The sequence below is a fragment of the Dendrobates tinctorius genome, unplaced genomic scaffold (genome assembly GCF_039654945.1).
Source record: "Dendrobates tinctorius isolate UK_male_01 unplaced genomic scaffold, ASM3965494v1 ptg000045l, whole genome shotgun sequence".
NCBI classification, from domain to species: domain Eukaryota; kingdom Metazoa; phylum Chordata; class Amphibia; order Anura; family Dendrobatidae; genus Dendrobates; species Dendrobates tinctorius.
In genome coordinates, this window is record NW_027361713.1 from 15,560,306 (window position 1) to 15,575,133 (window position 14,828).

Genomic DNA, 14,828 nt, shown 5'->3' on the forward strand with positions numbered 1-14,828 from the left:
CAGCCCACATCCAAGGATCCGTGACAGAATGACAGCACATCGCCAATTATGACATGCGTTAGCAATGCGCTTGTCTACAGCAGTCTATGTGTGTGTTAACGTATATGTCACAATGTAACTGACGCGTAAAACGCACACCCCAATGTGAACCCAACAATTGCAATATTCTGTCATTCTGGGCCGAACCATGGTCTGCAGCATCTGAGGGTCCATGTCATTGATGTTGCACATGCTGCATCTGCACTAGTGGAATCACACGCACATAAAAACTTTTGCTTACTTGCTGTGTGTGGCGGTTGAAGATATTGAGCAAGGACTCAAGAATACGAATTCTATCAGCCCTGCGGAGCCGTATCAGGGCACTGTGCTCTGCTGTTCAGTGCGCTGGGCACTCTGCTCCTGATTTTCCCATTGACTCATTTTGTTCGTCAAGATGGAAATTGGAAGAAGGGGCTGGACAAGGAAGTGACATCATTTTTTTTTTTCTCCAGTGTTGTTTGTATAACTTTATGGGTATCATTCCCTCAAAAAACGCAGACAAAACTGCAGGTAAAAACCGCAGCAAAACCGCAGAAGGGAGAGACCTGCGGTTTATGCCAACAGCTGCGGTTTTGGGTCAGAAAAAACCCGCAGATAAATCTGCACTGTGTGCACATAGCCTTATAGCGACCATCCGTGTGTGGACAATAAGTTAGGTATCCGGTGCTTAGCTGGAGAAAGCATATACAGTGCCTACAAGTAGTATTCAACCCCCTGCAGATTTAGCAGGTTTACATATTTGGAATTAACTTGGCATTGTGACATTTGGACTGTAGATCAGCCTGGAAGTGTGAAATGCACTGCAGCAAAAAAGAATGTTATTTCTTTGTTTAATTTATTTTTAAATTGTGAAAAGTTTATTCAGAGAGTCATTTATTATTCAACCCCTCAAACCACCAGAATTCTGTTTGGTTCCCCTAAAGTATTAAGAAGTATTTCAGGCACAAAGAACAATGAGCTTCACGTTTGGATTAATTATCTCTTTTTCCAGCCTTTTCTGACTATTTAAGACCCTCCCCAAACTTGTGAACAGCACTCATACATGGTCAACATGGGAAAGACAAAGGAGCATTCCAAGGCCATCAGAGACAAGATCGTGGAGGGTCACAAGGCTGGCAAGGGGTACAAAACCCTTTCCAAGGAGTTGGGCCTACCTGTCTCCACTGTTGGGAGCATCATCCGGAAGTGGAAGGCTTATGGAACTACTGTTAGCCTTCCACGGCCTGGACAGCCTTTGAAAGTTTCCTCCCGTGCCGAGGCCATGCTTGTCCGAAGAGTCAAGGCTAACCCAAGGACAGCAAGGAAGGAGCTCCGGGAAGATCTCATGGCAGTGGGGACATTGGTTTCAGTCAATACCATAAGTAACGTACTCCACCGCAATGGTCTCCGTTCCAGACGAGCCCGTAAGGTACCTTTACTTTCAAAGCGTCATGTCAAGGCTCGTCTACAGTTTGCTCATGATCACTTGGAGGACTCTGAGACAGACTGGTTCAAGGTTCTCTGGTCTGATGAGACCAAGATCGAGATCTTTGGTGCCAACCACACACGTGACGTTTGGAGACTGGATGGCACTGCATACGACCCCCCCAAGAATACCATCCCTACAGTCAAGCATGGTGGTGGCAGCATCATGCTATGGGGCTGTTTCTCAGCCAAGGGGCCTGGCCATCTGGTCCGCATCCATGGGAAGATGGATAGCACGGCCTACATGGAGATTTTGGCCAAGAACCTCCGCTCCTCCATCAAGGATCTTAAGATGGGTCGTCATTTCATCTTCCAACAAGACAACGACCCAAAGCACACAGCCAACAAAACCAAGGCCTGGTTCAAGAGGCAAAAAATCAAGGTGTTGGAGTGGCCTAGTCAGTCTCCTGACCTTAACCCAATTGAAAACTTGTGGAAGGAGCTCAAGATTAAAGTCCACATGAGACACCCAAAGAACCTAGATAACTTGGAGAAGATCTGCATGGAGGAGTGGGCCAAGATAACTCCAGAGACCTGTGCCGGCCTGATCAGGTCTTATAAAAGACGATTATTAGCTGTAATTGCAAACAAGGGTTATTCCACAAAATATTAAACCTAGGGGTTGAATAATAATTGACCCACACTTTTATGTTTAAAATTTATTAAAATTTAACTGAGCAACATAACTTTTTGGTTTGTAAGATTTATGCATCTGTTAATAAATCCTGCTCTTGTGTGAAGTTTGAAGGCTCTAACTTATTTGCATCTTATCAAACCTGCTAAATCTTCAGGGGGTTGAATACTACTTGTAGGCACTGTACATGGTTTCAGGTGTGGATCTGCCAGATGTGTCTGACTTGCACATTCTTTACTAATTAAGATCTTCAGGCAAGACATGTAATAGAATAAATCAATGCCTCTCCATCAGCAGGATGTAAGGTGGCATCATAGCTTACAGGTGTGGAACTATTCAGATTCTTCCCAGGATACATATCTCCGAACCCTTCATGACGCTAAACTAATATCCATGCCTGCAGGTGCGTGTTTGTGGGAGAACAATCCTGGAGAAATTTTACACAGCTTTCAGTAGTCAAGTGAATGCAGGGTCCCAGGTTATGTGTCAAACCTGGTAATTTATTGTTTAACCCCCTCCAGTCTGAAAAGTTTTTTTTTCCTTGAGCTTTATTTACAAATTCGGATAAAACGTGTGCAATAGGAACGATATAAAAGTTGCCCATAGTGACCCCATTTTGGTTCTCACTTTTCATTGACAAGTTTAGATAAAAAGTAGAACCTGGGACTATTGCTGTGGGCACCGGCTTCAGTTTCAAAGATTTTTGCATTAACAAGAGCATGCAGCATCAGAACCTGTTTTTGTACTGTTATTTTACAATAGACCTGTGGGTGAAAAATGAATTCTTGTAATTGCTTAGTAGGTAGCGTTGAGCATTCCGATACTGCAAATATCGGGTATCGGCCGATATACGCTGTATCGGAATTCCGATACCGCGTACCGATATTTTTACAATATCGGATATTGGAAGTTCCCATAATGCAATGAGCCAGGGTTGTGGCTGTGATTGGCTTCTGAAATGATGTCATCATGATGCGCGGTCTGTGCGCATCATGATGTGCGGGCCTGCCGGGGGTCTGTGCGGGTGTGCAGGCATCGTCTGATGGGACTACAAGTCCCATCGGGCTATGCCTGCTACACTGACAGTGATTGACACATTAGCCAATGATGAGACAGTAGTAGTCCCATCAACCGCTTGTGTGGTGAAAGTAAAAAAACAAAAACATACGTACTACATTCATACAACATATATACTACCTACATACATACATACATACTACCTACATACTTCATATATACTACATACATACTTCGTATATACTACATTCATACATGCATACTTCATATATACTACATTCATACAACATACATACATAGTACATATATACTACATTCATGCAACATACATACTTCATATATACTACATTCATACAACATACATATATACTACATTCATACAACATACTACATATATACTATTCATACAACATACATACATGCTACATACATACTACATATACTACATTCATACAACATACATACATAGTACATGCTACATACATACTAGACATACTACATACAATACATTCATACAATACATACATATAGACATACAGTACTTTTAACAGGACATACTCACAATCACTTGTCACTTTGATCCCCGAAGCGTGTCATCTTTAAAAAATATTAAAATAACAAACAACCGATGTACTCCCTGATCTGCAGAAATCCACGAGTGTCCCACAACGATCTCCCGTGGAGAACAGCAGCATCAGCTGATGCCACCGCTCTCTAGGGGCCCCAGAAATACAATGACTGGAGGTAGGTATCCTTCCGCACTGTATTCCTCCGCCACTGTAAAAAAAAAATAGTCCCTAGTCTCACTTTTGGCATTGCTGTGTGAGAAAGTTCCCACGCAGCTTTTGCCATAAAGTGAGACCAGTGAACTATAGTAACCTCAGTGATGCACTGCAGGAGATCGTCGTGGGACACTCGTGGATTTCTGCGGATCAGGGAGTATATTGCTTGTTATTTTAATATTTTTTACAGTGAGATGACACTGGCTTCGGGGATCAAAGTGACAAGTGATGGTGAGTATGTACTCTTATGTTATATGTACTGTATATCTATATGCATGTATTGTATGTAGTATGTATATGTTGTATGAATGTAGTATATATGTAGTATGTATATATGTTGTATGAATGTAGTATATATGTAGTATGTATGTTGTATGACTGTAGTATATATGTAGTATGTATGTTGTATGAATGTAGTATATATGTCGTATGTATGAATGTAGTATGTTGTATGAATGTAGTATATATGTAGTATGAATGTTGTATGTATGTACTACATTCATACAACATACTACATTCATACATACTACATACATACTACATTCATACATACTACATATATACATTCATACAACATATATACTACATTCATACAACATACATACTACATATATACTACATACATACTAGTCATACAACATACATACTACATATATACTAGTCATACAACATACATACTACATATATACTAGTCATACAACATACATACTACATATATACTACATTCATACAACATACATATATACATACTACTTTTGATACCATTGTTTTTGTTAGAGGGCTAGTCTGATTTGGATTGTTAGGCGAGACATGCAGCCGCGGGGAATCGAACTTATTATTCGAACACGCCGAAGACACTCGGTTAACAAACGAGCATGCGCAGGTAACACCTTATCCATGCACGTTCGCTTATCACTAGTACTTAGCAATTAATAGGGCATGATCCCGTGAGCCCAGTAAATAGATACAGCAGTGATGAGCAATGTCAGTGTGACATCAGCGCTGCAGCCAAAATGCCGAGATGCTGGCAGCGACAGGGAACCTGCTCTAGACCTGAATAGGGCACGTACCTGCCATGTTTGTTACTTTAGATATCCAGAACACATGGGGTCCACTTTCCTGAAAGTGGAAAATCTCTTTAACCCGCCATTGGACGTACTATCCCGTCCATGTGCCCTGGGACTTACTGCCTATGGACAGGATATGTCTTGAAGCTGATTGCAGCCGGGTGTCAGCTGATTCTCACAGTTGACACCTGGCACCAAGTGCCATGAGTGGTCATGACCGCTCCCGGCACTTTAACTACTGGAACACTGCAATCAAACATGATCGCAGCGTTCCAGAGCCAGCAGAGGGGCTAATAACCCCTCTTCCTTTGGATTGGAGACCCTGCGGCATGATGCGGGGTCCAGATTGCTGCAATGGAGACCTGATGTCGTCATGAATTGAGGGGTTTCCACTATTTAGGCACATCAGGGGCTCTCCAAGCACTTCGGGGTTGAAAGTGCTCACCTCACAGCTAGAGAAGTTCCTTAGGGGGTCTAGTTTCCAAAAAGGTGTCACTTGTGTGTGTGTGGGGGGCGGGGGTTTCCACTGTTTAGGCACATCAGGGGCTCTCCAAATGCGACATGGTGTCGAATCTCAATTTCAGCCAGTTTTGCAATGAAAGTCAAGGGCGCTCATTCCCTTATGAGCTTTGCTAGTGTTTTACTTGCATATATGGGTTATCAGCGTACTTAGGACCAATTGTACAACTTTTGGGGTCCAATTTCTCCTGTTACCCTTGGTAAAATAGACCAAATTGGATCCGAAGTTAATTTTGTGTGAAAAAGTTAAATGTTAATTTTTTTTTAAACATTCCAAAATTTCCTGTGAAGCACCTGAAGGGTTAATAAACTTCTTGAATGTGGTTTTGAGCCCCTTGAGGGGTGAAGTTTTTAGAATGGTGTCACTTTTGGGTATTTTCTATCATATAGACCCCTCAAAGTGACTTCAAATGTGATGTGGTCCCTAAAAAAAAAAAAAAAAAAAAATATATGGTGTTGTAAAAATGAGAAATTGCTGGTCATCTTTTAACCCATATAACTTCCTAACAAGACTTGTGAGAAATGTTACTTATTATTTCGTGTGACATCTCTGTGATTTAAGGGCATGAAAATTAAAATTTCTGTTTTTTTCACAAACGCAAGTCATATCAAAGAAATTTTACCACTGTCATGAAGTACAATATGTCAAGAGAAAACAACGTGCGAATCACCAGGATCCATGGAAGTGTTCCAGAGTTATTACCTCATAAAGGGACAGTGGTCAGCGCTGCAGCCAAAATGCAGAGATGCTGGCAGCGACAGGGAACCTGCTCTAGACCTGGATAGGGCACGTACCTGCCATGTTTGTTACTTTAGATATCCAGAACACATGGGGTCCACTTTCCTGAAAGTAGAAAATCCCTTTAACCCGCCATTGGACGTACTATCCCGTCCATGTGCCCTGGGACTTACTGCCTATGGACAGGATAGTACGTCTTGAAGCTGATTGCAGCCGGGTGTCAGCTGATTCTCACAGCTGATCATTAACCTGGTCATACCTGGTCATTAACATGCAAATTGCAAACCACCCTTGGGGGTAAAGAGAACCTTTTATCAGTTTTATAGTATGTTAATTTGGCCACGTTGTTGAAGAGTGGCTGCCGAGCTGAAAAAAAAACTTTATTCTTTCATTTCGCCTTTTCGTTGGGAAGATGTTTTTAAAATGTAGGTTACACTTTATAAGTTGATATCTCCTGTACGAGATCTAATGACATATCCTTGTTTCAGCCTTTATCTTTGCACCTAATGGGTAAAGAGCGGATTGTGATTACAAACACCTCCAACAGCATTCATCTCACAGCAGTTAGGCTGTGTGCACACGCTGCGGATTAGGTGCGGTTTCATCCGCGCGGATTATGTAAAATCCGCAGGTGAAAATACCTGCGGTTTTAGCTGCGGATTTGCATCTCCTCAATGGAGATGGCAAACCGCAGCGGAATCCGCAGAAAGACATGTCAATTCTTTCTGCGGATTGAAAACCGCAGATAATCAGCGCGGAAAATTCAGCACCGTCTGCATTGCGGTTTTTGATTCCCATAGGGAATCATGGTACTGTACACCGCAGCAAAAACTGCTGCGGGTCCGCAGCGGCCGGAACCGCAGCAAAATCCAAAATCCGCAGCGTGTGCACACAGCCTTAGTGTGGGGGTAGGAAGAGTAAAGCTGAGGTATGCATCATTGCGGTAACCAGCGATCAGCCTCGATAGGTTCTTGTTAGATGTGTATCAGTTTCTATGGAATCACTACACATTGCATTTACAAATGCCAATCGACGGTGTGCCTTTCTACTTGGCTGGTCTTCACCGGCCTGATTTATCCTGTTATGGATGGACGTATGTCTGTGATATGGTTTATAATGTTATTTGTCTAATCTTTATTTTTACATAGCGCTAACATATTCCGCAGCGCTTTACAATTTGCACACATTATCATCACTGTCCCCGATGTGGCTCACAATATAAATTCCCTATCTGTATGTCTTTAGAATGTGGGAGAAAACCCACGCAAACACAGGGAGAACGTAGAAACTCCTTGCAGATGTTCTTGGTGGGATTCGAACCCAGGACTCCAGCACTGCAAGGCTACAGTGCTATCCACTGAGCCACCATACTGCCCATGTTATGAATAGGGATGAGCTTTCTGATATTGAAATATCGGAAATCGGCCCGATATTTGCGATATCAGAACTCCGATTCCCGAATCCGATTTTTTTCACATCGGAAATCCCATAATCCTTCAGCCTCTGAGCGCTCCGTGGAGCCATGTCAGTCAAAGGGCATATTGACACCACCACCGGCAGTTTTAATAATGTAAAATCACTAACCCTACTAACCATAAGCATAACCCTAACCATAACCCCTAACCCTACCCCAACTAATCCTAACCCAAAGAAAAAACACCGCTGTTAAGAAGATGGCGACCAGTTTTCCTGCTACAGCTTTCGCTCTGTGCATTGTTCTAGCTCCTCTGCAAACTCCTTCCCCCATTATCCTGAGGTGTTTCCCCTCCACTTTATCCATGATATAGCACTGTAGTGGTCATTTTGTAATTCCGATTTTTTTCTCCCATTGACTTGCATTAATATCAGAAATTGGAAATTCCGATATTTTCCAATATCGGAAATCCGATACGATATTGGGCAATATCGCTCATCCCTAGTTATTTATGAAATAAAAATTTCCTTGATAAAAAAAAAAAAAAAAAGGCAATAAACCAACTGATGTTTAGAGGTGCAGCTTTTTTATTTCATGCTTCCTGTCCTTGGGTGGGCAGATAAAAATTGGCCAAAAAATGTGAGCCCATTCACCAACGTCAAGTTAATCTCATGGATCCCTGACCTAACTGCCTAGTGTGAACACTTACCTTTGGCTAATAACTTGGTAAAGCCTATATTTATAGGAAGGTCGGAACCAATTGTGATTGGATGTAATTAAAACCATGGCATGGTGAAGGGTGGAGTGCTCAGTCAGAAAACTAGCAAATTTTGTGCCAAGCATCTCATGCATTTTTCCTAATTTTCAAAAGCCATTACGCTATTCACACTTCATGTATTTCACATTGACATGCCTTAATGCAATTGAGTGCAGCCATTTCCTCGTTTTGATAAACAAGCTGTTTGGTATGCACTTGTTCAGACTAGTTCTTGATGTGCCATTTGTTTTCTGTTTGTAAGGCTAGCTTCACACTAGCGTTTTGCGCCACAGCGCACGGCCGCCGCTAAGCCCCCTCTGGTCATCTCCACCTAGTATCGCACACGCCTGCATGTGATCTGCACATCCTATCTTTAGCATAGGGTGCGCAGACCGTGCGCTAGTAGAATTTTGAATGTGCAGCGCCCTTTTGACGGTGCACCGAACACACCATGGTGCATTTTGGTGCGCTCAGAGCACCGTCAAAAGGGCGCAGCGCACGCAAAATTCTACTAGGGCACCCTATGCTAAAGATAGGGTGTGCAGATCACACGCAGCAGTGTGTAATTACTAGGTGGAGAGGACCGGAGGGGGCGGGCAGTGATCAGGGCTTAGCGGCGGCCATGCGCTGCGGCCCAAAACGCTAGTGTGAAGCTAGCCTTATTCACACACCATATTGAAGAGGAAGCTGCATATGTGAGAACAAGCACTGCTGTGCAAACAGAGCTGTTAACTAGAGAGGAGTGAATTTTTTTCAGGTCCCTGCTTATTCGGCAAGCTATAGCTCCTACCAAATAAGCTTCATCGGAAACCCGGCTTCCTGGATCACTCCGGCTGATCAGCTCCGCAGCTGCATGACAGTCACGACACATGCATGAAGAACCTGTTTGTTGGGCTCTCCATAAATGTGTCGTGCTGGAGGCTGGGCATAATGTCAGCTGTGACTTTAACTTCAGCCAGAGAAGACTAGTTGGGCTGTGACCAGCTCCTCCAGAATCAAGAAAGGACCATGACCCCATACCAAAGCGTGGTACCTAGGAAACAGTGCAAATGGCAGTACATTACAAACTGTTAACATTCCCCAGCCTAAGTGCACACACTGAAGACAGATTAGTCAACATTTTTTTACATGTTCGGCATCTCTGTAAAGACTTGGTAGAATCATATTACCAGGTCAATTTTACCACACCATGAAGAGTAAAACTAAGCCCCAAAAACCAACTGTATTTGCTTTTAACACAATTTCACCCCATTCATGAACAGGCTACATGGACATTGAAGACAAAACCAATGGACAAAAGTTTATTTTTAGAAATTAGTACAGACGCTGTGGTTTGCCCATTGTGCTCTTAATATAAAGAGCCCTTACATTCTGCCAATTCTTTTTCAGCAAAGATACCAAGAAGTTAATTGCCAGGTGGATATTATAGACCAGCTCTTCCTCAGACATCTTCACATGGCCAACTGCAACAGCCAGACACAGGACCTAAGGATAAGAGACTTTTTTTAATTTTTGAGTGGTACAATATTAACCTGCAAGCCCAGTGATCATGCTGTGTGAGGATTATGTGAACACATTCATTATTTGAAACACATTTCAGGACAAAAACTGTTTTGGATGGGTGTGGGACTACACGGTGTCAGAGAAAGTTGGTTTTACACAGCAATTTCCCGCTTTCGTTTGAAAAACTATTTTAAAGGGAACCTGTCAACAGAAAGCACCATTAACGTGCAGATACGTTGACAATCTGCAGGTTAATAGTGTTACTAGCCTGCTTAGCACCCATACTGAGACAAACGCTGCAGGGAGAAAAGAAACTGTATTCCCCCTACAGTGTTCCAGCTTTAGGCCGGGACCACACATGTGAGGAATACGGCCGAGTCTCAAATGTTAATACCCGGCACTCGGGAGCAGAGTGTGCGGCCGCATAGCAATACATGGAGCTGCACGCTCCGCTCCTCAGTGCCGGGTATTACCATGCGTGACTCAGCCGTATTCCTCACATGTGTGATCCCAGCCTTAGTCACCCACTCTGAAAATACAGACCAGCCACTGAAACAGTGCCCCTGACTGACACTCTGCATTGGGTGCAGAACAGGTCACTGAACCAGCACTGGCATCCCCCCCCCCCCTCCAACTTAAAACAGAATGCTGCAAGGGGGAATAAAAGTTATTTTCATCCCGCAGCGTTCAGCTAAGCACAGGTAGGTTAGCAATGATACTAACCTGCACATTAATCCTTTATCTGCATGTTTTTATTGTTTATTAATGACAGGTTCCCTTTAAGTTTGCAAAGCAGCAGCATGTCCGTGATATTTCAGAAATCTCATTCATTTTAGTGCTACAGTAAAAGGCTAAAGGTTTTGCAGCAAAACTGTCAGCAAGCCCTAAGAGCGTGAAAAAAATAAAAATAAAGACTTCTGAATTCTTGTGCATATGCTGCCAATTTTCTTTTAAGATTTGAAGCCGTTTCAATATGAAGCATTAGCATGCCCTAAGAATATGTGGTTGTCGTGTGACCATTTGGATACAGAAACCTATAGATGTAAAACAACTAATAAAATTTTATTGTTATATTCATAAAAACAAAATACAGTACTGGATAGAACTCTCAGCAGGAAGAAAAAGTGGAGGTGGTTATGGGGAGGGTAACAATTCATTTAAAGGTAATAGTAGATCATATAGCAGCATAAAAATAAAAATTGATGTGGTACTACCCGGATTTAATCCAAACTCTGCTACACTGTGCAGAATTATTAGGCAAGTTGTATTTGAGAGGATTCTTTTTATTATTGAATAACTTCTCAATCAACCCAAAAGACTCAAAATATCAAAGCTTAATATTTTTGAAAGTTGTTTTTTTTTTTTAGATTTGGCCATCTTAGGCGGATATCTGTTTGTGCAGGCAACTATTACTGTGCAGATTAGGCAACTTAAAAACCAGGTATATACCAATCTCACTTGTTTATTTTCACCACGTAAACCAATGTAACACAAAATGTAGAAATAAACATTTTTGACAATAAAAAAAAAAAAAAAAAAATCAGTGACCAATATAGCCACCTTTCTTTACGATGACACTCAAAAGCCTTCCATCCATAGATTCTGTCAGTTGCTTGATCTGTTTTCGATCAACATTGCGTGCAGCAGCCACCACAGCCTCCCAGACACTGTTCCAAGAGGTATACTGTTTTCTCTCCCTGTAGAGCTCACATTTTATGAGGGACCACAGGTTCCCTATGGGGTTCAGAACAGGTGAACAAGGGGGCCTGTCATTTTTTCTTCTTTTAGACCTTTACTGGCCAGCCACGCTGGGTGGAGTATTTGGATGCATGTGATGGAGCATTGCCCTGCATGAAAATCATGTTTTTCTTGAATGATACAGACTTCTTCCTGTACCACTGCTTGAAGGTGTCTTCCAGAAACTGGCCGTAGGTCTGGGAGTTGAGCTTCACTCCATCCTCAGCCTGAAAAGTTCCCGCAAGTTCATCTTTGATGATAGCAGCTCATACCATTACCCCACCTCAACCTTGCTAGTCTTGAGTCGAGTGGAGCTCTCTGCCCTTTACTGATCCAGTCTCGGGCCCATCAAGAGTCACTCATTTCATCAGTCCATAAAACCTTAGAAAAATGATAATTACTTACCGGTAATTTGATTTTCCAGAGCCATGACAGCACCGCACATGAGAGAAGGTACCTGCCCCCAGGAAACTTGTAGCAGAGACATAAGAAGGGGGGCGGCACCTCTCCCCTCAGTTTGTTTCAGAGTATGCAAGGTAACCGCCTTATTAGTTTACATACACGTTATATGACAGCGCTACTAATATTCCCCTTTCCTTTTAAATACATGTCTATATACATATATCTACACATCCAGATATAATTTTTAAAAACCTCTGGTGCACCACACAACCATCACCAAGATAGGGCGGGAACAATGCGGTGCTGTCATGGCTCTGGAAAATCAAATTACCGGTAAGTAATTATCATTTTTTCCCTTCCCCATGACAGCACCGCACACGAGAGGAAAGATAGAATAGACTCCTAGGGTGGGACAACAGCAGACAACACTTTTCTCCCAAAGGCCAGATTTGAGGGCCCTAGGTCTAGTCTATAGTGTCGGAAGAAAGTGGATGGTGATGACCATACTGCTGCCTTACAGATCTGCTCAACTGAAGCATTTGCCCTTTCAGCCCAGGACGTGGCTATGGCTCTTGTAGAGTGAGCTGTTACACCCAGTGGGGGAGTCTGGTTTGAAGAGTAAGCTAGTGCAATACCCATACGAAGCCATCGTGCAATCGTTGACTTTGAAGCTTTTTTACCCGTTTGTCCCCTGAAAGGAGACAAAAAGGGCTGAAGACTGTCGCCATGGTTTTTAGGCTTCTATATATTGAAGCAGGCAACGTCTGACATCTAAACAATGGAAGGTTTCCTCTCCCTGGGATTTGGGTTTCGAACAAAACAAGGGCAAAATTATCTCCTGCTCCCTGTGGAATTTGGAATTTACCTTTGGTAGGAAGGCTGGATCAGTTTTTATGATCACTCTATCATCCAAAAAGGTGGTATATGGTGGATTTACAGATATCGCCTGCAGCTCGCAAACACGACTGAGGTTAGGGCCACCAGGAGTACTGTTTTTAGTGTCAGCGCTTTTATTGGAACGGAAGCAATCTGTTCGAATGGAGATGCTGTCAGTGCCCTTAATACTAAATTTAGATCCCAGGGAGCTACCTTAGGTGTTAATTTTGTGGGCCTGGATGTGAAGGAGGCCCGAATGAATCTATAGATCCATGGGTGATCTGCCAGTTTTTGATCAAACAAGGCACCCAGGGCCGATACCTGCACTTTTAAGGTGCTTGTGGATAGTCCTTTTTCCAGCCCTTTCTGGAGGAACTCTAGGATCTCCTTTATTGGTATTTTCTGGGCTGTTCTAGTCAATTGTCGGCCCGTGAACTGTAAGAATTTTTCCCAAATTTTTTGGTATTTTCGTGACGTTACCTCCTTCCTGCTAGCGAGCAGGGTGGTTACTAACGGGACTGAGAACCCTTTTGCTAGAAGGAGTCCCCTCAAGTTCCACGCAGTGAGGTGCAGCCCGTGAACTCTGGGGTGTTCCACTGGGCCCTGGTATAGCGGATTCGGGGTATCTGGGAGGATCCATGGGTCCGAGATAGACATGCGTCTGAGCCATCTGAACCATGCCCTTTTCGGCCAGAAGGGCGCAATCAGGATTATTCGAGCTTTTTCCTGCCGGATCTTTTTTAAGACTACTGGAATCAATGCCAACGGGGGGGGGGGGGGGACGCATATGCCAGGTGAAATTTCCACCGGTGTAGTAGCGAATCCACCCCTCTGGCCGCTCTCTTGGATTTAGGGAGTAGAACCTGTCCACTTTCCGATTTTCCCTGGTGGCAAACAAGGCAGCGCAGATTTCCCCAAATATTTTTTGACTTGGGGACCATTCTCCCTGGTGTAGTACATGACGGCTTAAATAATCGGCCAGATAATTGTCTGCCCCCTTTAAATGTGTACCTGATAAGGATAGAATATTGTTTTCTGCCCAAGCGAATAATTCCCTGGCCTCTGCCATAAGGGTTGCAGACCTTGTACCCCTTGTCCGTTTCTGTATGCTATGACCGTGCTGTTGTCGGATAATATGGTGACATGTTTCCCTTGTACTTTTTGCTTTACCAGGGGAAGGGCTCGCCTTACGGCCGCCAGTTTTTAGATTTGAGGATGCCTCCCTCATTCCGGGTTCCCACTGGCCCTGTAGGGTTTGTTTCCCCATGTGTGCCCCCTAACCACTCGGACTTGCATCCGTGGTCAATACCACAGAGTTTTGAGTCATCCAGGGCACTGCTCTGTTTAGGTTTTCAGTGCTCAGCCACCATTTTAGGGACTCCTGCACTTGAGGGGAGAGGATAATCTCCCGATCTAAATTAGAAGGACTCTTCTCCTGCTCGGACAGGATCTGCCATTGTAGTTCTCTCGTATGGCTTTGTGCCCACCGGACCACTGGAATTGTCGCTGTTAACGTGCCCAGGAGCGACATTGCCTCTCTTACTGGTATGGCTCGACCAGACTGTATCCGTTGTATTTTTTTGTGGATAGCTCCAATTTTCCTTCCTGGAAGGCTGCACTGTTTTAATGAGTTCAACTGAATTCCCAGGAATTCTTGTGACTCTACTGGAGTTAATTTGGATTTTTTCAGATTGATCATCCAGCCTAACCTGGTTAATATCTCCAGGACCCTTGTAACTGCATTTTTGCAGTTTTCCCTGCTGTTTGCTATAACCAGGAAATCGTCCAGATAAGGTACTAACAGGATATTTTCCCTTCTTATAAAGGACGCTGATTTTCGTAAATATACGCGGGGCTACTGATACCCCGAAGGGTAGG

General features: G+C 43.3%; 1 protein-coding gene across 2 annotated transcripts in view; it reads right to left on the minus strand.

Annotated features, from left to right (window-relative positions):
• Positions 1–9,719: 9,719 nt before the first annotated feature.
• RPL10A (ribosomal protein L10a) overlaps positions 9,720–14,828 on the minus strand; it is a 40,327-nt gene continuing 35,218 nt past the window's right edge. For both annotated transcript variants that reach the window (XM_073575622.1, XM_073575621.1), the window contains one exon: positions 9,720–9,917. In XM_073575622.1, the coding sequence (XP_073431723.1) occupies positions 9,747–9,917 (171 nt within the window). In that variant the 3' untranslated portion in view covers positions 9,720–9,746. The remainder of the gene's footprint in view (positions 9,918–14,828) is intronic.